We start from the raw sequence: 24345 nt of genomic DNA, 5'->3' as shown, positions 1-24345 counted from the left end.
AGTTTCGGGCCACGGCTCGTCTGAAAGCTTTTTTAACGGCTAATTTGGCTCCAAACTTGCGAGAATGCAACCTAAAAGGTAAAAGTAACCCGGTCTTAGCGGCCGCGTTTTGATGGATGCAAAACGGAAAACGAGCCCGCGTGCTCTGCTATGTCAATTCACTTCCTCAGGTGGTGCAAATTATACCGGAGCCCTACACTGCGGCACTATTTCTCTTTCTTCTTTCTCTCCCGCATTTCTCCCTCCCTTAACTGCGCGGTTCGGGTGTCCACTGAGAATCGAGACGATTACGCGTCCTTTAATATCCCAAATAAGAATTTTCTATTTAAAAGATGTGCGTTCCGGTAATTGTTGGTTAAGATGAGAACAAAAAAAACGCGAGTGAAAAACTAATATCGAGTGAGTGCTTTAAACGGTGATTTGGGCTTTGAAACATCCCGGAATGCAACCTAAAAGAAGCACATTGCAGAGGTAATGGACAATTTATTTGCATGCTGTTAATGCTTCACCAGAACAGAATAAAAGCAACAGTAGCAGTAAAAAGCGAATTAGCGCGCTATTCACGGGTCCAAAAACACAACGCTAATTCATTGCGAAAAGGAAGAACGAAAATGGCAGCTTTTATTTGTGTTCTTACCTGCTCTCACAAATATTCTCGTGTTTTGTTGCATGCGTTGAAGAGAATTTCGCGCGCCGGCGAGTGACTGGTGTCTTCTTGGACGGGAAATTGTATGTGTCCACCAAATGCCATGGGTGTGACCGCCACCACCACTCCATCATCATCATCCACATCAACGCGCAGTGGAGAAGACGGATAGATAGACGAATTTAATGAAAGGAAGGCAGAGAGGTCGGCCAGAAAGATTGAGACCTGGCCCGCTACTCTGCACAGGGGAAGGGGAGGAGGAGAAGAAAGAGAGTCGTGATGGGTGACGATATGGTGAGAAGGGAGATGAGAGAGGCTAACAAGAAAAATATGACATGCAAGTTGGAGAGAACTGGCTCTAAACAGCTTACGGAGCGAGGAGGTAAAGAGGGGAAGGCCGAAAGTGGTGCGGTCCCCTCGCAACTTCCTATCTGCCAGGGAGCCGTACAACGAGGTAACGCAATCGCAGTGGTTAACTCGTGGCATTTATGTACGGAGTGTCCCAGCACGATGAAGAAAAAACAAGAAGTGCCTGCGGCTGCGCAGTGGTCATATTGCAAGAGCAGAATAAAATGTTAGGATTGAAAAGGTTGAGTTATTTGGTCATGAAGGTCTCGTGCATTCCCTCGACACCTAACGTAAACGACCACACTTGTAAGGTTGAGTATAATTCGCAGCCAATAAATAATACTGAAATAGGACGAGTAGATTTTAAAATGGAAGCCCATTAAATGGGTGCTGCTGTTTTCCTCGGGGGATAAATGGCAGGTGCCCATTGTTGGTATTGGCCAAGACAATGGCCGCGACTGACCGATGCTTAAAAAGTTTAAAAAATAGAACCCAGATTCGGGAGGTTAAAATTAAGAACAAATTGGTTCCTGTGACATGACTGAGAAAAACAGCACCAGACAGAGCAGGAGAAGAGTGTTTTCTCCTTGCGGCAGCACATTAACCCGAAGTTTTTGGTGGCCATCAGTCAGCAGAGCAGCCACACAACTTTATACGCATGTTTAGACCCATTCTACAAGGTGTGCAGAATTAGGTGAAGTCTGCCGGGAACTTCATTGTGTAACCGAGGAAGGAGTGAAGTAATTTATAAATATTAATACGAGGAAAGGGTGACAAACTGTTTCTTATGCAATAGTAGAAGGGTTACTCTAATTTCAAGCTGTGGTCATTGACTCCGGGCATAAAGGCGTAATAATGATGGTTGAAAGAAAATGATGGTTAAATGATCGAAATAAACTTAGCCGATCTGAAGGAGTTGACGAGTGAGTGATTATGAGATCCTTGCGTCGAAGCAGTGTGTCACGAAGGATTGTCTTGCGAGAACCCCGCTGCTCGCAGATGCCGGATTTTTGTCGGCTTCCGCGCCGGACATACCCACACCTGGTGGTGGATATCAGTCTCTTCATTTAAGTATTTGCAAACTGCACACTCGGGGAGATTAAATAATACTCGAAATCGAGAACTTTCGAGTTGCGGAAGGAGTGAGGGAAACCCCAACCCGGATCCTTCGAAGCGCAAACTTCTCTCCACGGGTGCGACCGCGGGGAGGGTCACCGCACACGAAAGGATGAGAGCACGTGTGCGGCACCGGAGGAGCTCCTTAATTGATGAAACGATGGTGTCACCATCCGGATTTAGGAGCCGAGGTAATGACGAGGATGGGGTCGCTAGGCGGGTCGCAGAATCTGCGTGCCTTCGGGAGCTCAAATGGTCACGTGCAATCCACTCGATACGAATTGGCTTCAGGTACTCTGGTTACTCGTGGCAAACCATGCCCTTGTCTAAATAAAGGTATTGAAGAAAGACTCAAAGTCAAGTTTTCCGTTTTCCTATCTTCCTTGAATAATCAAGCAGGAAAAAACACATTACATTTTCGACAACTTTCGGGGAGTAGTGACTAAGTGTAGAAAGCTGGGCCAGTTAGTACTTTGCAACAGTGCGGTTCATCTTTCCAGCACACACAAAACACACGGACAGAGGGAGTGTAGACCCCACGGACGCCGGACAAGAGTCGATGGAGGATTTTCACACATAAAAGGAGGGAGGACAGCGCTCAATGGTCTAGAAAGGGTATGGCTAAGCCTAGACAGGTGGGCTAGTTGATGGTTTGTAACACTATCATTTCTATTTCCAGCGAACATAAAACACAGAGGGAGTGTAGACACCAGCGTCCTTGCTGTCTACTCTCCCATTGTCCGTGTGCTTTATGTGCGGTGTAAAGATGAATCAGAGTAGCAGTAAGGGCAACAGACCTCTATATGCGTCCACCCTCCCCCCCCCCCCCTCCGAAAGCATACACTACCAGACCAACAAACATCACAGGCTCACTTATCTTACCTTCTCAATACGGATTGCAAACAGCCATTTTCTACAAATCTGCCAAAGAAACCTCTCTCTATTGCATCACTAACGTCCTAAATAGCGCACCTGCACATGAAAAGCTTGGAGAAAAAACGTGTTCCTCTTTGTTACGAAAAACTGAAGGCAGAAACTGCAGCGCCTCCTCTGTCATCACCGACCCCCCTGCCACACCATAGTACAGCAGACTCCATTTAACAGTCACCGGGGAAGGCTAACTTCGTTGACATTACCAAACGGACATTTTCAAGGCCGCATACTCTGCAGCCAACCTTTGCATTCTCGATCGCCAGAGGGCGAACTAAGCAGTTTACGATCGCACTATTCAGAGTCACTTGGCCCCTAAAGAAGACGCCACCTGCCTCTCATGGTAAGCATGGCCTGGAATACCCACATGCCCTAGCATCTAGTTACCACAGATGGCTAAATGTAAGTGGCCAGCATTATCATTGAATAAACCGCAGCTTTCTACCATATTCCTTAATCTGCGTTGGTGGCCAAAGGCCTGTATGCGACGTGCGTCGCCTTTATTTAATATTAACGCAGCCGCTGCAAGGTGCCACACATACAGCTTCCGCGCGCAATAAAGAAAGGAACGCTACATAATCAAACATTTCGATGATTCCAGCTTTACTGGAACTGCAATATTAATATCGCTGCGTAAAATTAGTCTGTTATCCTTTCATATACGAACAACACATCGCCGGAAGAATGGTTTGTACGGCTTGTATCTGTGCGTTGGTGAAATTTTGTTTTTGTTCCTTCTCAAACGTAGGCTCTTCGACTAAATATGCATTAAAAGTTAAAAATGTACCCGTCGAATAAAAATTTAAAAAGAACGAAAAAGACCAGATGGCATGAAAATACTGCCACGGGCAGTGATGTGCACTGCGGACGCACTTGAAATCAGCCTCGGACTGGAGGCAGCGCTTTCTCCTGCGCCTTCTCTACATTTGATCGTCTTTCCGCTTTCCTAGTGTCGAGTAACTGCACAGGTCGAAGCCAGGGTCTGCCCTCCCGGTGAAGGAGAAGTGATAGACGAGGTCAACCACGACTAACACTGTGCAAAGTCCTGTGATAGACATGCCTGACCCCTGGTCACGTGCGCTGCAGAAGCACTTGTGCTTTGCCTACACACGGACGCACAGCTCTCCTCCTCTTAGCTCATTGAAGTTAGCTGAACTGGTCAAGTCAAGGCTTGCTCTCGACGTGAAAAAGCAGTGGTATATGAAGCAGGAACCACATTGGCCAAGATCCTGTCGCAGTTGGACATCACTCCGGCTCCTGGTGGTCCACATCACGGAAGCAATTCACTTCTGTCTAAAGAAGCAGAGTCGTGCTTGTTCCTCGGAGTCATTTCCTGGCTTTGCTTCTGACGGTGAGACGGCCCAAGAAGTGCTCACTGCATAGCATCCACAGTGAAGGGAACTGGTAGTTTCACCGTGAATAAACCGGGGCAGAGCAAAAGCTGTACTTGTTCGCACCATTCCTAATCAGCCAGCGCTCGGACCTTAGATCTTCTGCTAACACCTTATACGCGCGCAAAGTGTTCTGAGGGACGCGCGGTGTATACACACGTAAGTGTTCTCTTCTTCAAGCACCCTTCGTCACGTTATAGCGTCTTTTAGCGCCCTTCGCGCCTCTCCGCATTGGCTGAAGGTCTGCCGGCTGAGCATGGAGCGCTTGACGCGGAGTTACTCCGCAGGTGGCGATGCAGTCGTCGAAATTGTCGAACCTGCGGTTTGCAGGTGTTTCATTAGCAACAGAGGCTGCGACTCGTCATGAATCGGCTATTAGAAACACAGAGTCAGAATTTCTCGTGTGCGCAACAATGTTTTCAGCTGTTTGCTACATCCACTCTGTCTAATTGTCAAACGTGTCACTGTTACATGCTCCTCGGCAGCACATATCGGAATCTAGATAAAACTGCTGCAAAGGCATTCTGCAATTTTGGGATAGTAAGGTGATGTCTCTGACAAACAACATGAAATCACATAATAACCATGATAGATGAATGAAGGAATCAATCGGTGAACGTAGAAACTAAATGTGGAGCGTCAATAGCTGTGGAGGGGCAAAACGTTTCATTCGTTGTGGGCAGGCAGGGTATAACATAATGAACTTCATACTTTCTAACTCCTTCTGCGCAGCGGCAGCGGCAGCACAGCACAAATGGAGCGCTAAGACATGACGGCGTAATCACTCCAGCGTTGTTGACGAAACGCATGCAAGTTCATATGTGATAACCACGGTGTTCTGCGCGTTCGTGGTGAGAACTGACCTGCGCTTTTCGTCGAAGCAGCGGTGCTGGTTAATCGTGCTAATGTCCGCCGAGTGGCAACGCATGCGCCCGTCCGAGTGATGGAACGCGAAGTAGGGCTTGCGTATGACATCTACGGGGCAGGCGTCGCCGGATCCAGGCGCAAAGCACCCTAGGAAGACAGCATTCGGACCCTTGCACAGGCTCGCGCATTCCGCCTCTGTGTTGTACTGCATGCTTTTATCGGCGATGCGAGGGCACTCGCCGGTCTCAAAGCCCCACTCCGCGCATCTGCAATGCACGAAAAGCCGCTGAGATTGCTGTTGTTGCTCAGTCATTTTGAGCGATATTTTAACTGTCCTTTTGACAGGTGCAGACATGACTGAGGGCTTCGACCTCTTGGTTTAAAATGCGCTGTTCACTGTGACAGTTGCCCAAAGCTGCGCTTCGCCAACGTCGGTGAACTCTCTTACTAAAATCCACTGACAGTAAAACATGTGGTTCCGTGCTGGTGTTAGTAATAGGAGCGCTGGCTAATGAACGACGAGCGATTTTCATCTCGATGGATGGTCCAACTCTCCTCTATCTCTAATAGAACCTAATGTGCAGTGACGTATTGCGCAATGTTCTCTTATGGTGACCACCAAGAGTTTTATGCATATGCGTAAAGTACAACTGACGTTCTGAAACAGCCGGAGCCCTCCACTATGGCACCTCTTTCTTCTTTTCTTCTTTCACTCCCTCCTTTATCCCTTCCCTTACGGCGCGGTTCAGGTGTCCGCCGGGATGTGAGACAGATACTGCGTCGTTTCCTTTCCCAACCACAACCAACCAACCTTCTGAAACATTCTGACGAACCCTCGTTAACAAAATAAGTGTTCTAAGAAACCAGATGGAGTTTTGAAGCAGCCAAGAGCACAGTGATGAAAACAGATTTGCAATCTCGTGAATAAAAATAGCAATCTCTGCACTCTGCTTACTTTGCGCCGTTGTAGAACCACCAGGTCTTCTTGACGTGAATCTTATGGCAGGGAACAAATATCGGAGCATCGTTGCACTCCCGCAACGGAGAGCCGCGCTGCGCGCACAAGGACTGGCACTCGGCAAGGGTGGCGAACCGGTTGCCACCATTGGTGCACACGAGGTGTTGCTTGTCCCGGGTCGAGGTGCATTGTTTTTTCGCTCCATCGTAGTAGTACCCCTCGGAGCCACCCTCGCAGAATGTGAAGGAGACCGGAGCGTCGAGGCACTGTGGTGAAAATTGGGAAATTTCAGTTTGAGTGCGGCTTGTGCTCCGGGAGCAAGCTGAAGTCGGAAAAGTGTCAACAGTACCGACAACATTACGGCTTTGCGGGCCGGGAAAAAAAGCCCCCAAATGAATTGACACGGAGCATGAAGTGCACCGATTATTGTTCCGCTATCAGTGGTGCAGCCATACGAGTCGAAACGGGTACACCATTTTCTCTCAAGCCGAAAATAATACCTTGGCCCAGAGAGCGGGAGACCTTGTACAGAGCACATTTATTACATCTCGAGTTCTCTTTCACCAAGCAGTATCCAAAGCACTTTATTTCATATGTCATGGGCTCTAAGTCACGAAAAAAAATCGGCGGTCGTAGCAGAAAAAAAAAAGAGCTGCCAAAAGAGACGCTCCGAAAAAAATATAAAACGAAGAAAATCTTTGGTCCTAAGCTTCGTTTTTCTTTTTGCAGCGATAGCTGCATGATATCCTCCATGAAACAACTTCGGCGTTGCCATTGCCATCGTCATAAGGCTGGACTAAAATCGCCGATCCCACCTAACACTTTAACACTGCCGGCCTAAATTTACACTGGCAGTTCACTTGCACGTGAACATCTGTGCTTCGGATAGTAAATTCTTGTGTCACTATAACAGCACCATTGGTTAGTCGACAGAAAGTCCCATAACCATCTTCAGCTTTACGGAAAGGAACATTAGAAACAAATCCTGATTAGAGACTAATGTTTCAACTACGTTATGATTTCTGGCCACATAGGATAACGCATAATAATATTCCCGAGTACGATGATGCCATTGCTATAAGTATACTTACCATCTTTCCCGGTACCGGTTTTCTCGTCGTGGTGGTGGTGGTCGTGGTTGTAGTAGTTGTAGTTGTGGTGGTAGTGGTTGTAGTAGTAGTAGTGGATGTAGACGTGGTGGTCGTTGTTGTAGTAGTTGTAGTTGTGCTGGTAGTGGTTGTAGTAGTAGTAGTGGATGTAGTAGTGGTTGTAGAAGTGGTTGTCGTGGTTGTAGTAGCAGTGGTTGTAGTACTTGTTGTGGCGGTGGCTGTAGTTGTGGTACTCGCAGCACTGCTCGTGCTCTTTGAAGTGAAGGTTGCATTCGCAGTGGGGGACCTGTCGATCCCGACGTGAACGTTTGCACCTCCCTGGGCGGCTAAACGCTCTGCTCGCTCGCCCCACAGGATCCCCGTGACGACCAGGTAGATCAGGACCAGCACCAAAAGCAACGCAACCACGGTCCTCACGCAGGCGGCCAACCCGATGTCATCGTCTTCATCAGCTGATCGAAAAGAGCATGCATCGAGGATACACGTAGCCAATACGTGCCGAATCTTCCCGCTGCCTTCGTCGGTATACAGAATAATAAGCACAGTAGAAGCACCTCAATCAAAATTTAAAACGTCCCGCAGCATTCAGCTCCATTGCACCAAGAGCTGCGGTGTTCTTCAGTTTTGTCGCAGCAGCCTAAGCATAGAAAAACTGGATTTCGGGGGAGAAGAGAAACAATATCAGCCTCATTTCTTTGCTTTACATTTCTTTCTAAGAGCGTTAGCTCTAATTACTAACGTATTACTCGCGTTCGAACTTTTCTTGCCCGTCAAGAAATTTCAAGATGGTGGCCGGAAATCTCAGGGCAGCAAAATTCACATTCACACCTCTCCCTGGCAATTGTTGAACACCCCTACCGAACATTTACCGCGCAGGGTAGAGCTCCAGTGGGTTCCGGCTCACTCTGGGAACCCTGGAAACGAGGCTGCCGATAAATTGGCTCGAGGTCTGATTTGCCGGGCTCAGGACAGTCTCGATCCAGGATTCTCGAGGGAGCGGGCGCACACCTTTGCAGAGCTCACGCAAATACCCCGTTTGCACCGTCGGACTTACCCCCTCCCCACTCCTCTCTTACGCACAGCCAACAGGCCCTCTTTAGACGCCTCCAGACCCGCTCTCTGTCATCCCCTCAGCTGTTATCCCACTACTGTGGCACATCCCCTGCATGCTCCCTATGCGGTGACCCTCACGCCATACTCTCCCACTTCCTTTTCGGCTGCCCTTGCAGGCTGACCCTCCCCCGCAGGGACAGCACGCTATCTCGAACTGGGCTGCATTTTTATGGAGGAAAAACGCTAAGGCGGCCGTGTGCTGTGCGATGTCAGTGCACGATAAAGATCCCCAGGTGGTCAAAATTATTCCGGAGCCCTCCACTATGGCACCTCTCTTCATTTCTTCTTTCACTCCCTACTTTATCCCTTCCCCTACGGCACGGTTCAGGTGTCCGCCGATACATGAGACAGATACTGCGCCATTTCCTTTCCCCAAAAACCAATTATTATTATCTCGAGCTGGGAGAACTGGGAGGTCCTTCTCACGTCTGCAGTTCCGACATCGCAGCTTGCTGCGGTGACTCAGGCTGCGACGTCATGTCCCAACATAACCTACATGATGCATTGCGGGACCGCGCAGTGGCCCAGAGACACAGCAGAGTCTGAAGCTCACTTGCAAAAATTTTTTCTCTGTGTCTGTCAGTACACGTTGGTTGAAATTATTCCGGAGCCCTCCACTACGGCACCTCTTTCTTCCTTTCTTCTTTCTGCCCCTCCTTTATCCCTTCCTTTACGGCGCAATTCGGGTGTCCACCGCGGTATGTCATACAGATACTGCGCCATGTCCTTTCCCCAAAAACCAATTTTCATTTCAAGGTAGGTAGGTAAAAACTTATTGGTGAACAAAATAAGGGAAGGCCTTAGGGGAGGTTTGGTTGGCTTGGTTCTTAATCCCGGTTGGCGGCCTTCAGTCCATGACTTCCGACGACCTTCTCCGCCCATTCCATCAGCCTCTTCTGTGAGGCTGGCTCTCAGTTAGAGACCGCGATCTTCCAACCTGCCAGCTCTGTGTGGTTCCAGCGAGATGGTGGCTGGAGTTCTCGGCATATAAAGAGTATGTGTTTGAAGTTTGCTCTCGGAGCCCCACAAAGAGAGCATTCAGGCTTGTATTGACCTAGGTGTATTAGGGCCAGATAGGCTGGTGGACGAAACGTTCTGGACTGGAGTTGCCTCCATATAGTCTGTTGTTCCATCGTGAGGGTGTGGTGTTGTGGCGGATATGTGAGCTTTTCCTCTCTATAGTGTAGCGTGATTTCTTTGCAGGCTATTAGTCTGTCCCGCGCGCTACCGCTCTCGACTGTCTGGCCTGCTCGGTTGACTTACGCTGGAGCAATAGAGTGCGCCTCCTCGTTTCCGGGGTTGCCTGCGTGGGCTGGCAACCAAACTAGTTGCATTGGTCTGGGGTCGTGGGGGCTTGATTGCAGAATTTTGTAGGTGGTAGAATGTATCTTCCCTTTGCAAGATTCCTTATTGCGGTTTTGGAGTCGCTCATTATGAGTGTGGCAGTGAAAGATGCTATGGCCAGTGCTATGGGCAGTGCTATGGCTGCCTCTTCCGCTTCGAGGGAGGTGGTTGCCCTTATAGAGCCCGAAGCCTTGTGTTTGAGGCCGTGTGACACCACGTTTAGGGCGTAGGCTGGGTTGCATAGATATTCTGCCGTGTCTACGCAGACTACGTCTTCGTTGTCCGCGTGTTTTTTTAAACAGGGCTTTGACGCGTGCTTCGCGTCTTTCCCGGTTGTGGGCTGGGTGTACGTACTTGGGTAGTGGGTGGACGATTAGCTTTTCCTTGATTTGTTTAGGAATGATGTGGGTGTTGTCTGGAGGGGGACCAGGTGGTTGAATCTTTAATGCGGCTAGGATGTGTCTGTCCGTGTTTGTGAAGGATAGTCTTTCCAACTGTGCTGTGCGGTGGGCTTCAGTCAGTTCTTGGGTGTTGTGAACCCCCATGCGGAAAAGTCTGCTGTTTGAGGTCCCTTGTGGGAGATTTAGGACCGACTTGTAGGCCTGTCTTATTAGCGAGTTTACTCTGTCCGTTTCTGTCTTTGTGAGGTGAAGGTAGGGGAGTGAGTATACCATTCTGCTAATCACGAATGCTTGCACTAACCGCATGAGGTCGTGTTCTCGCATGCATCGGTGCTTGTTTGCTATTTTTTTCATTAGCCTGACGGTTTGGTAGGTCATCACCGCTAGCTTGGAGATGGTCTCCGTATTGAGGCCGTTGCTTTGGATAAACATTCCCAGAATGCGGAGTTTCGGTACCTCCGGTACTGGGAAGCCGTCGACCTTCACTTGTATAGAGGGGTTCCCCTTTTTTCGACGGTCCGCGGTCGGGTGGAGCAGCAGGATTTCGGATTTGGCCGGCGAGCATGCGATGCCTATACAGGCCGCGCTCTCGGCTACCGCGTCCGCTCCCGCTTGGAGGGTTTCCTCCATTTCGCCGACATTTCCCGTGGTAGTCCACAGGGTGACGCCATCTGCGTAGAAGGAATGGGATAGCTGTGGGATGTGCTCTAATTCTCGGGCCATCTGTATGAGGGTAATGTTGAAGAGTAGCGGAGATAAAACTGAGCCTTGGGGTGTGCCCCTGCTTCCTAGGGGGAAGGGGAGGATTCCGCGGATTCAAACCTTATCTCACCGTCTTGTTATTCATAAAGGCGGTTATATGAGCCTGTATTCTAGTTCCTACGCCTAAGTCAAGTAGGGCGTTTAGTATGGCTTCGTGCTGGACGTTGTCAAACACTTTCGTGAGGTCTAGGGCTAGTAGTGCCCTCGTGCGCTTGCCGTGTCTGGGGTGTAGAATTTCTTCCGATATTTGAAGCACCACGTCAACAAGCACTGGAGCGAGGGAACCCTCCCCCCGGAATTTTCATTTCAAAGCACGCCGTTCATCCGGTACCACACGCTTAGCGGGTGGCGCCTGCATCGAAGATCCAGGCATGGCCTAGTCCAGACTCTTTCCTCTCCCGAACATAAGCTGCGTTCATACAGCGACGATGTTCGTTTTCAACGCGATGCCTGGCGGCTTCGCGTTCTTCTTCACGGACAGATTGATTTTGCGATCACCGGCGATTCTTCCCATGCTAGCCAGCATGCCGAATATTGGCTGCTTACTACGGCTGATGCGACGGTCACGCGACTGTCATGACGAAGGAGCTGCAAGTCTCGCGTGACCTTCGCTCTAAGAAGCAAAGAATACAAAGGGGCAAAGGGCGTGTAGTGTCCGCTCTTTCTTATGGGGCTTCCGAAAGACCGGTCACGTGACCAGCAGCTTCACGCGCCTCGCGCTACCCTGGTCGTCTTCGGTTGCGGCACGCGCTCACCCGTGGCTGTGGGGACGCATCACGATGCAGGCCGCTTTTCGATGCAGGCGAAACGCAAAAGGCGCGCCCGTTTGCTGTGCGGTATCAGCTCACGTTGAAGATCCCCGGGTGGTCGAATTCATTCCGGAGCCCTGCGCTTCGGCACTTCAATCTCTTTCTTCTTTCGCCCCCATCTTCGTCCCCTCTCGCCCGGTGTAATTGAGGTGTCCACCAAGAAGTGCGATAGTTACTGCTCCTTTTCCTTTCTTTTTAATTTTTTTAATTTTTTAATTGGTTTTTGGAGAAAAGAAATGGCGCAGTATGTATCGTTGGACACCTCATGTATCGTTGGACACCTGAACCACGCCGTAAGGGAAGGAATAAAGAAGGGTGTGAAAGAAGAAAGGAAGAAAAAGATACCGTAGTGGAGGGCTCCGGAATAATTTCGAGCACCTGGGTATCTTTAACGTGCACTGACATCGCACAGCACACGGGCGCCTTAGCGTTTTTCCTCCATAAAAACGCAGTCGTCACTGTCGGGTTCGAACCCGGGTCTTACATAAAAAACAATTTCTCTAGATTTTCGCCGTAAAAAACAGGCTGCAGGTGGCATGAAATGAAGTCACAAGCCACATATTGACGAACCAAGAGCGCAGCGGTTAGAAGCAGCGCATCTTCTATAATCCACTTAGCGCGAGGTGCTATGGCCTACGCTGTGGAAGGTAAGCATAGTACGTAATCAGGACGGCCACGACATGCCAACTAAGTTTTACATTGACCCGATTATGCAAACCTACCTCGTATCCGGACCGTCGTGTAGGAGGTCACTGAGCGTGAGGTACTCCAGGGGGTGCTGGGGCTGATCGTGTCCTCGAGCTCCATGGTGTCGCTCGGGCGCCTTGGCCGCCTAAATGTGGTAGCTACGGCATGGTGCTTCCGCAGTCCGCTCTCTCCTGAGCCCACGGCGGTCATGTCCTGCTCGTGGGTTCGAACCACATCGACGTTGCGTTGTCTCGCCTCGGTCATCACTGTCTCCCTGCAAGAAGCGTCGGTCTACGGGTCGAGTCAACCCTAACGCGATCGAACGCTCTGGTGATGATGATGATGATGACCTGAGGATTGCACGTGAAGCCCGCACATGCTTCTTTTTCGCCCTCTTCTTCGTCCACCAATTTACTCCTTTTATGTGCCATGTGACGAAAGCAACAACAACAACAACGACGATAGGTCGTGTAGCCGGGCACGCCTATTTGCTAAATGCAGGCGCTACAGCCAGCGATGGTAGCGCCGCTCGATGCCGGGACGCAGCCACATCAAGCGTGCGGCTAGTATAATACATTCAAAACAGCGTCCAGTCCATTTTGGGCGCTCTAAAACCTACCGAACTTAGTTGTCGCATATTCTGCTGGATACGCAGTTATTTATCCAACAAATCACTCTTTCTGCACAATGATGGCGGCCCAACGTTTTCCAATTGCACATCTTGTGGAGTCCCAGGGTGGAGTCCTCAACAGAACGCTCTTTAGTCTTGCACTTGTCGCTCTTGTCAATATACTACCACAGTCGGCGCAACTCTCAATCTATGCGGACGACTTCTATATCTAGGCGTCAGGAGTTGCTCGTCCACAACTTCGAACGATGCTTAAAAAGGCATCAAGTATTCGTACGCCCTACCTCCACCTGGAAGGCCTGTAGTTTTCAGCTGAGAAATGTTGGCTTGTTGCGTTTACACGCAATAACATATCTCTATAATGCGTATGTATAAATGGCGCAGCAATATACGAATGAAGCCATTGCTTTCTTGGAGTAATTATCGATCAAAATCAATATTGACGACCCCACATTTTGTACATGGAAAGGAGACTAACAGCGATTGCTCACGCCTTTATGGGGGGGGGGGGGGGGGGGGGGGGAATTCGTGTGGAGCGTCAGTGCGGTCCATGGTCCGACGGTACAACCAATTTTTCATGGGATTCCTTCCGTACAGCTTTCCTGTACTTGGAAACATTCGAAAAAGAAAAACATGCAAAGTATACAAAGCGTTGAAGCTCAAGCTTTCCGGACATGCCTAGAATTGCCGAAATGTGCCTCTGCTGCCGTCCTGAACGCGAGCAGGGCACAGCGACATAGCACGCAGGAAGCCCGACGTCGGCGATCCAGTGGAGGCTCACGGCAGCTCAGACCCTCGGTCCGTCAACTGCCACTTCCACGCTTGAAAGCCACGTCCCCTCCCCCGCTGCCTTCCTAAACACCTCGTTATTTCCGACACGTAAATCCACCGCTCCTCGGATTAACATCCGGTAACTACCGTGAGTCTGAGGCTGACCATTTCCCGACCATTCCTTAGTTTTTAGTCCGAAAGTTACCCATACTAAGCCATACTAGGCCATACTAGGCCATACTAGGCCATACTAGCAATCCAGAGAAATCAGAGGGACACGCAAACCACGCAGGCACACGCACCTCTTCTTTAGCAAGGAAACTGTTAAAATTTCACTTATGCTTTGCTGAGCAGCACACCTCCCGACCGCTCTAGACAAGCGTGCTCACCTCCGTACTTCGATGAACGACTGCTGTTGTTGACCCAAACATAATACGCTGCTCACCTGCTGGGTACTCATGTCCCTTATTACCTGTGACTACGGGTAGCTCGGCAAATTTCCGCTACTGGTTCCTTGAAAGAGACACCCCTTTACAGTGCAGCCGCGTATGGCAAGTGCGCCGACTCAAGCAAAAGCGAAACACTACGAAGACGTGTATCACCTCGTGAAATGATGATTCAGTGCACCCAATTGTTTCAGTGGGCTACTTCTTCTCAGAGAGAGGGCAAGATAGCCACACAATCAAATCGGTTTCTCAAGAGGCAACCCCAAAGACAAAATGCAAACAGACACAAAAAATACGTGCAACAAGAGAATGCTCCTGGTGTCTTCGCCGCTGCGGGAGAGCTTTTTGTTTGTGCCTCGCTAATCGAAGCCCAAGTGCTGCTTCTCTCGCTACCCACTGGCAATTAGCGCCTTCGAGGTGCACGCAGAGCAGCAAAGTACACGCGCTGTTGGGGGGAGGAAGGCTTCTTCCCTCGAGAGGATCCCTTTTCCAGCACGCTTACTTGCATCGCGTGGTTTCGCTGGATGGGTTGTTGTTCCTCGCTCCTCATTTGGCTGTGAAGGAAACGGCTCGTTTCTTCATTAAACTTCACTACCTGTGCTTCCAGCCCTGCGGTCTTTGCGAGCTCCGAAAGCATGCCTGCACGCCCTACAGCTTGTGATGGGAGCTCTTGTGTACGTCTCATTAGGGAAAATAATGCAAAGAAAAAAAACAAGTATCTCTTCTATAAAGTGCGCTCGTGATTAGACATGCTCAGCTTGCATGGATGGATGGATGGATGGATGGATGGATGGATGGATGGATGGATGGATGGATGGATGGATGGATGGATGGATGGATGGATGGATGGATGGATGGATGGACGGACGGACGGACGGACGGACGGACGGACGGACGGACGGACGGACGGACGGACGGACGGACGGACGGACGGACGGACGGATGGATGGATGGATGGATGGATGGATGGATGGATGGATGGATGGATGGATGGATGGATGGATGGATGGATGGATGGATGGATGGATGGACGGACGGACGGACGGACGGACGGACGGACGGACGGACGGACGGACGGACGGATGGACGGACGGACGGATGGAGCATCCCCTTTGAAACGTGATTGCAGCAGGTGCCACCATTCTCTGTATTTTTTTCCTGTATCTTTCTCTAACCAATCTGTGAAACATAAACTCAGTACCTAAAAATTCTCTTTTTTTTTTAATATAAGCTCTGCTGCCTTGTGAACTATACCAGTTATGAATCATGTCTTTAGGTCACTGCCCTGCTTTTAAGCCACCAGTATTCCTACTCTTTGCACAAACGACAACCGCAGAAACATTCACACATCTTCGTTACCTGTGAACTTTAGAGCCTCGGTCATAGTGACCGCGGTTGCGGCCTCATGTGGATGAACACTGCCAGTCTAGCAAAATATGCGCAATTGTTGAACCGATTCACCATACATTCCACATAGGTCATCATCTTGGCTAAATTTCTTTCTGTAGTTTCATGTTCTCAGACACCCTGATCTCGCTTCATACAGCAGGGCGCTGCCTCTTGAATGAATTCCTGATTTGCCTTCACCATTTCCTGCATAAGTCAAGGGAGACTTTTTTTCTTTATATTCTTCTATTGGCAACCTCCGCATTTTTCACCTGACGTTTGAAGCTCTTTATTTCTTTGTTATAGTGTCCCGAGTGATTACTGTTCATATCTCTAGCTTTTTTCCGCCTCGTGAGCCTACGCTCTTTCTGAAGAAGTTCCTAAATACTTAAGCTGCCCTCCTCTTTATAATTTATTTAAAGCTCCGACTGAACTGCTGTCCTTAGGCTCAAAACTGCATACCCAAAATTGAGCCCCGACCGATTATTCCTTTCCGAATATCGCAAAGTACTTCATATCGGCTCTGCTTCCTAAGACTGTATGCTTCATTATTGCGGACATCAACAAGTAGCGCCATCTGTCGGCTGCCAGTAGCAATTATCGCAGAACTCATTGAGGATATTTTCACATGTAATTGCGAGAAAGTACACAGTGCGGTTGGATGCTGCTCGAAAATGCTGATGTTTATGACCTAGTTTGCCTACGTGCTGCAAACTCTCACTTTTGAATTGTTTCTTACGCTCTCGCCGACTTGTTCAGATGGGCATCAATGGGCTGTAGCAAGCATTACAAAATCCCGGTGTAATTTTGGATGTTCAGAGCCGTGCGATATGCACTGGCAGTCGCCCTAACTAAACGCGTTTTTTCTAGGTTTTCTGGTCTACAGTACATTGCCATGTACTTTACGGCCGATCTCTCCCTGCAAACGAAAGTTGAACACAACGCTAAAAGGCCGCTCTTCGTTTATGGCCTCATCTAACTTGTTTTCATTACATGAGCTAGATGGATACAACCGCACCGGACTTCACAGAACTTCCTCGAAGCTCGCTGCCTGCATGGCCCGCGCAGACATACTTAAAATAGCGGCGCATTTTGAAGTCATTATCGGCTTAACGGAGCCGCTACCCCCATCCAAACCTCATATAGGTGTCTTCGTCGTCGAAACCAGAAAACAGCGAAGTATGCAAGACTTCTTCTTTTTTATTTAAATGAAAAATAAAGGAGAGTTTGATGCCGCATAGCGGCTCCGGCTGCTCCTTTTCACCATATCATAGAATCCATTTGGTCTGACATATACAGTTCAACATAACACAAACACAACCAGTACACAAGATATGAAACAAAGGACAAGCGTCAGGAGAAGTATCAGGAAGGAGAAGCGTCAGGAGAAGGACAGAAGAACAAAAAATAAGCTTATTTGCTGTATACACAGCAAAAGTAAATAGCAACGCTATTGAAGCACTCACTCATCAAAAAATAAACAAACTTGTTTACAGCACACACAGCAAAACCAAATAACCAAGATATTGAAGCACTCCCTCTCAAAGAGGTAAGAGCTCTAACATTGACTAATCCAATTCTACTAAACTAGTATTTCTTAAGGATGCCGCTGTCCTTAAGGAATGATATCAACGCCAGAAGTGCTCGCTTTTGCAGTGCGCACGTCGGCCACGGGCCTGATATATTTTGTAGACTTAATGGTCTTTTTTCAAGAGCGCTATTTCTCCTTTGGCATTCTCGCGAATGCCTCACGGGGGCTTCCTCTATCGTGCCGCGGCCATCAGCGCAAAAATAAATGTAATTAGCCAACGAGTCTTGTTCCCGCAAGTCTCACGTGTGCAAACACGCTCACAAGCATGGGGGACACTGAAAGAAAATGTACGCCGGTCGGACAGCAGTGACAGCATGTCAGAGGCAAAGTTAGACAGCAGCAAAATATAAAGGGAGAAATCTACTTGTGGAGAGGGATTTCAAAAATTTTCTTGATGTCTGATTTCTTTTTTTTAACACCGCTCTGAATTCGAGGCTGTGCCCAACCGTTAGAGGCAGTATGAGAATTTCATTGGTATATTGAAGCCTGGGACGGATCTCAGAAAATGACCCCCTGAACTTTATTTATTTCGCAAGAAAAAGCATTGAGCAACAGTCTACGTACAGGCTCCGTGCTTAGCACGTACTTCAAAAATACCTAGGCGTTAACCCAAACGTTCGGTCGATAAGTAAAGTCTTCGAGTGTGGTTTCTCTGTGTGAGATCATTCGTCTCTATGCTACAGCTGTTTTTTTTTGTTGTTTTTTTCCTTTGTGACTTCACTTGTGGAACTTGCAGTTTTCGTTTGTACATTTTCTTAAATATAATTATTCACAATCAGTATCATCGCCTCCCACTTCATCGCAGCCGAATCACCACGTTTGGAGGGGTCTGAGCCTTTCCTAAGAAAGGGAACGAACCTTCTCAAAATTTACTCGCATGCTTGGTTTCCTTCGGCACAACCTTTTTCTTGCTCCTGTATCATTAAAACTGCATCTGTAGAAGACTCTTCTGCGTCCCAAACCAGAGTATACTCAATCTGTTCAGGATCCTCTAAAAAAAATGGCTGTGGTATAGCTCTCTTTAAACCTGGAGTGACGCGATAGCTACAGCTGGCCGAGTGGAACTTGCTCTGTTGAATTGCAAAGCCAGTCATTCGCCGCTCCGTTTCTCTGGGCGTTCGTTCTTCATCTTCGTCCCTGGACGTGAATTTACTCTCTCCCCTCTCCCCATCTCCACCTCACCCCCCGCCCCCCCTCGGCTTCGCCGGCGCGCCGTGCCGCCGGCAGCTGCTCCGCACCACGTTACCAACCACGTGACCAGCCACGACGCCGCCACGCTGAAGGCTCGAAATGCTAGCGTAATGTAGCTATCGCTGCAAAAATCACTTACAGTAGCCTTCAAATCAATGCAGAAATGATCTGCTTCATTCTTTCAGATTATTCTCGATTAACAAATGCGACGCTTACGAAGAGAACAATAAATCTTCCTGACCTTTCTTTGAACTGTCGCATTTCTCGTTGGTGCCATTTTCAGAAAATGTACGTTACCAATGAAAGACTCAAACAATTGCTTTACATTGCCCTTCTCAAATTTTGCGCGCTAAACTGCAAAACAAATATTTGCTTAAATTTTTTTTTGTCCAAAGACTAGCACGAACTTTAACTATACCTTCTCGCCTCCGTCACATCTATCGCCACACCCGACGCCCCAATCACATGTATACTTCCTTTTTACCAACGCCTTTTTTAACGCATATACGTCCTGAGAGCGTATAAATTAAACGACGTGGAATCAGAAAAACGCATTATCCGCTCTGATTGTGGATCGAGACGAGCGTAGAAGTCGTGCATGCAGTTGTGCATGCATGGAAAGTCACGTAGTCCTGACTGTGCAGCTTGCATTTCCACACCCTAAGATTCTAGCGGCAACGTATGCAATAACTTTACACAACACAACTTGAAGCACACTTCGCGCGTAGTATACGGCTCCCTGTTGTCTAATCCCTTAGCCGTTGTCAGAACCCTAAGCTTCAGTCGTCCCAACCGCAGGGAAAGCATAACAATGATGATGCGCGGCGCGCGCCGTCGATAAAGTGATTGGGACCCCGAAACGAGGGGAGTGCGGTGGTCGTCAAACAATCGAACCTTGCTTTGCGCATTGGGTGTGCGTGGACAGAAGTGGAAAGCCGCGATTCGTTTCCCCTCCGCTAACAAAGGAGGGCTTCCCCTACTTGCCCCGCGGCTACGAGGGGACGCCAACCGGGCCACCGCCGGCCAGGCGCAAGAATGCGTGGTCTCCTGGCTCCCGTACTATCCCCATCCCCGAGCGTCCGCTCGAGTCCCCACGCACTTATGAGCGCCATCGCTTTGTTTTCAGCTTGTTATACTGACCACGCCGACCACGCAAGAGGAAGAAAGAAGGTGATGGACGCCAGCCTGCTCGAATTACATCGTCGCCACCACCCGATTTATTGGCACGCCACAAGTATTCAGATGCGCGAGCAGTCGGGATGTGAGATTTCGAAGAACGCATTTCTGGCGTTCCCGAATATCGATCGATTTCCTGCATGGTTTTGTCCTAAGCCTGCTGTTCTTAAGAGTCAAAATGACTCGATGTGTGCTGCGTACACGACACAGAGAGGAATAAAGCCGCGATACCTAATTCTTTCACATTGTGTACGCTTGGAATATACGAATAACCAATTTTAAAAAGATTTCAGTAACAATAGACCTTTTAATAGTGACCTGATATGCATACATTCAGGACATTTTTAAGGATAGTCATTCTACCTGAACACGACACTCATCAATATAACCATTTGCCCTTAATTTTCAGCAGTAAGCAAGCTCTACTGCTGGCTAGTAGTGAAGAACTACATGTGCTCTAAGTCGTACGCACTACACTTTTTAGGGGAGATGCTAAGCCTAAGATGCGTACTGTCGAACGCACAACGTATCACATTCAGGCTGACGTTTCAAACGCAGGCGCCCCACCTTCCCCTCCCTCCTCCGGCCATCTGCCAAAATATATAGGCGCTGAGGTGGCGGTCCCGGGTGAGAGCCGCGCAGTAAAAGACACTTTTCAGGATACCGGCAACCGGGGTGGGAGCGGCCTCGTCCCGCACGTCGTAAAATGCCCGAAACGGAGGGAGCGACGGTTCCCCTCCCATCGCACTCTGCCCCCGCCTCATCTCGGGAACGCCGACGGTTTTGTGAAGCTCAGCGAAAGGTTCGGCCCTGCAAAGCTCTGCCGCGTGCACAGACACTCGGGCACAAACTTAGACAGGCGTGCGTGCACACAGGAACACGTACAGACGAACACACCTTCCCCTTACGCGAGTTGCGCAGATCAGGCGGGTCGGCATCAATGCAGAAAGGGACTTTATGCGGTCAGGCCGAATTACGATCGGGGATGACGCGCTCTCGATCGGTGTGGCGCTGGGACGAATGGCCCGGATATGCGCTATGGAGCGGGAAGCGATCGGCCTGCGCTCATGTGTTGCGTGTGTGTGTGGGTGTTCGTGCGTGTATCTATGTGTGCGTGTGTGTGCGCTTTCCCTCGAATTTTCTGGTTCGTCTCGTATTGCATCGACTGGCTATAGGCCACAACGCCACGAAGAGCTCCAGCCCTCGTCTCCCACGGGGCCTTGAAACTGAGAGTGCCCCCTGTAGGTCTTTGTCCTGCGGAGGCTCGAGGAAACATAGACCTCGCTAGGAGATAGCATTGCGCTTGCGTCCTACCGCAATAGTGGCGTGTCAGAGAGCAAGTACAGGAAATGAGCCCAGAGCATTTGTCTGGTCGTGCCAACTTTATCTGCCTCGTTGTTGTTTTCTATCCATTGTAAAGAAGCGTAATCATATCCCGAGTGTACTGCCGCTTCCAGAAACAATATTAGCTCTAAACTCTAAAGCAGAAGCCTGGTTACTGTCGAAGGAATTTAACACAATTCAAAGAACGCAAATATCGTAAAATGTATAGAACTTGAGCAGACAGCCTAAAAATTAATTACTACGGGTGGAGAAGGCCTCGTATCCTTGTTTTCGCCGATGTATTGGCAATCTTCTTTACAAAATTGCTACCGGTCGCAAGCGTAATCTATCTGGCGTGCGGTTTATCAGAGACAGGGGGAACAGGCAAAATAATCTAGGTACTTTAGGTCAGCCCCTTCAGGTACATTTCATGTGCTTGTGCAAGACGTCCCACAATTCTTATTTGGGTTGAACGCATGTTTTCCTAATCACCTGATCTGAACTCGGACAAGCACCGAATTCTTCTCGGAAGTGTCATTAGCGTACTGGCAAGCATTCACGGATACTTCCGTTTCTATGATGATGTAAATGGGTTCTCTAGACGACCAAAAAATAAGAACTGGGCAGAAATATATGGCAGTAATGGAATCTGTACTGCTGTATTATATCGCTTGGAACAATAAGCAGTTTTCTCAAGCAGCTTTATGGAGGAAAAATTGCTTGCCGTGTCACCATTAATAATAAAAAATGTGATTTCTAACAACCATAAAAGAGTACTGTGCGATATCACACTTTCCAAGTCTTAACTTGAAGAGGTAAATAAAGATGCATTCATAGGCATTCACTACTCAGTGAGTGATCCTCGCACGGAGAACAATTTTGGTAGGCGAACACTGAAAGACAGTGCGTACTGTTCGGCTTCTCGCAATGGTATCAGGGCGGAGTGCATTCGTTAATACGCAGGTCACGTGGTCCGCGTCGAAGTCGGTACGTGTGGCTCGTTTTGAATTGTTAGCGTTGTAACTCCGCCCACTTATGATCACCCGTCGAAAGCTATAGCCGTCTGGGGTGGCATTGAGCCTCAGCACATGGCTTAGAAACAAACCCTTTGAACCGTTCTTTTTTTTTTTAATGGCTGCCCTTCTGTAAAACGGAAGTTTGTGAAGAGACATGAAACAAATCATTTAAACCCTTACCTGCGAAAACTATCCCGCATGTAACGAAAATATAAAGACTCCTAAGCGAAACCTTTCGACTATTAAATTTAAGGTCGCTAAAACGCTCTAAGGTTTCACGCTCGATGATGTCGCACCTCTTTCATTTCAACATCTCCTTTGTATATTTTTTTTTGATAAAGGGGGAAGCGCACTCGTCCGGATTTCCATTAACACAAACAACGACGTCTCCCGTACGTGTTTTCAAGAGAAGCCGCGCTTTTCGGGTTGCCCTGTTGTGAGTTTTTTGCCGTCGCCGAATAAAATAAATCATACAACTATTTCCTTCCCAAAGCCCCGGGCCTCGGCGGAGAGGGGCAGCCTTTGACAAGCGTTATCGAATTACAGCAGCAGTTTAGGGCGTTTGTTGACAGCTCAAATTAATTTCACCCTTCGCCCTCCCGGTGTTGGGGGACTTCTTTGTCTTTGTTAATCTGACTGTGTCAAAACAAAACTTCTCCCGGGCTCGGCTTGGCCCGGCTTGGCTGTAGCTTCCAGTAACCCGCGCCTTTCCAGTGCCTCCCGCTTTGGTTCTTTCAGCGCCCCCTTTCCTGTTTGCGCTGTCGGCTTTCGAGCAGCGGCCTCCGTCGCTAATTTGTTTGTTTGTTTCTCCGTCATATCATGCGCAGTGTGGCTCTTTGTCCGCGGTATTGATTGCGCGTGGCATGCTGCTTCCGAGCTGCCACAAATAAGGAAACCGAGTACAATTCAGATTACAGTATTAAAATGACCGCGGAAATCACCGCTGGCGATATAAATTCGACGCGAAAAAATCTGTGCGCCTCTGTGATGTGTCTGGATAACGTTGCACTGTGTGCTTTGCGTATATCAGTATTAAAAGCCGAAAATGCTACCTGGCTTCAACCGATTATTGCAAGGGCACGAGTTTAAAAGGTTGCAGCATTTAAGATGAAAACTTGAGTTCTGACTCTCTGAACCCGTAAAACGAGAAGATATAAACGCAGTAATCCTTTTGAAAACGCTACTCGTCCGAGCTTCAGCAAGCGAAGAGAGAGAGAGAAAGACAAACGGGCAAGGCAAGGAGGTTAACTAGGCAGCGCCCGCTATAAACAACGACGTCTGTCTCTCTCTCTCTCTCTCTCTCTCTCTCTCTCTCTCTCTCTCTCTCTCTCTCTCTCTCTCTCTCTCTCTCTCTCTCTCAATCTCTCTCTCTCTCTCTTTCTCTCTCTCTCTATCTATCTATCTATCTATCTCTCTCTCTCTCTCTCTCTCTCTCATTTACTTAAAAATATTAACCTAAAAGGCTGCATCGCAGGCATTTGCGATCGCCAATAGGGACTCTCTCTCTCTCTTTCTCTCTCTCTCTCTCTTCCTCTCTCTCTCATTTACTTAAAAATATAAAGCTAAAAGGCTGCATCGCAGGAATTTGCGATCACGAATAGGGACACACTACTTCTTTTTGCAGGAAAGAGTTCAGCCAAATCCCATGGAATACAGAATGCGACTTAGTTGGTTTCAGCAGTTTTTTTTTTTTTACTTCAGATGATTACACGCACTCTAGAGACGTTTTTGCTTCGCTTTTTCTTGGTGTCAACGCTCCTTGGGTATGCGCAAGCTTGGCACTTTCATAATCGAACACACCCCGAAGAGCGTTGCGATTTGTGTGAGCCACTAGAAGGTGTATCAAGCAGGCGCTCCTTCAAAACCAGTGCTGTTAGGTAGAGTCTGAATAAATCTTTATGCTAATGATTTTAAGAAATTTTGCAAACAACTAGGTCCTTGAATGTCATGATGCTAAACGGTCGTGGCAAATATTGATCGCCAATACATCATTGCTTGTCATGCAGATTGGGACAAGCAGTGGTTGACAGACATCATGCGCAGACCGCGACAACTAGGGACCGCGCAGCCGCAGAGCCCGGCTGACGTATATTTGGCGCCGCAGTACGTCAGCCGGGCTCTGCGGTTGCAGCGGCGGTTCATTTTGTCCAGGCGAGTTACGCCTCTTTAAAGGCTCATTTGCACAACGATAACACGAAGTCATTTCTTATACGCACTTTCCGACATGCGTAGGCAGACCTATACATGTGGACAGAGAACAGGGTTAATTGGAGATATAAGGAAAAGGTATTGGTCACTGCCTAGTCAGGCTGATGATGGATAATGCCGCTGATGGC

The 24345-nt window shown here is 48.7% G+C and overlaps 1 protein-coding gene across 1 annotated transcript; it reads right to left on the bottom strand.

The window, feature by feature from the left end:
• Window positions 1-6295: 6295 nt before the first annotated feature.
• LOC144124237 (uncharacterized) lies at window positions 6296-8983 on the bottom strand. The gene is made up of 3 exons (XM_077656880.1): window positions 8975-8983; window positions 7348-7651; window positions 6296-6522 (listed from the first exon to the last, which is right to left on the bottom strand). Exons 1-3 carry the CDS (start codon window positions 8981-8983, stop codon window positions 6296-6298), a joined length of 540 nt encoding a protein of 179 aa, XP_077513006.1.
• Window positions 8984-24345: the final 15362 nt, after the last annotated feature.

Source organism: Amblyomma americanum, chromosome 3 (genome assembly GCF_052857255.1).
Source record: "Amblyomma americanum isolate KBUSLIRL-KWMA chromosome 3, ASM5285725v1, whole genome shotgun sequence".
NCBI lineage: Eukaryota > Metazoa > Arthropoda > Arachnida > Ixodida > Ixodidae > Amblyomma > Amblyomma americanum.
This window is presented reverse-complemented; position numbering and strand designations above follow the sequence as displayed.

Coding starts and splice junctions, on each gene's coding strand:
- LOC144124237 (XM_077656880.1), bottom strand. Junction 6,523..7,347: donor AACCGGTACCGGGAAAGATG/GTAAGTATACTT, acceptor TTTTCACCACAG/TGCCTCGACGCTCCGGTCTC.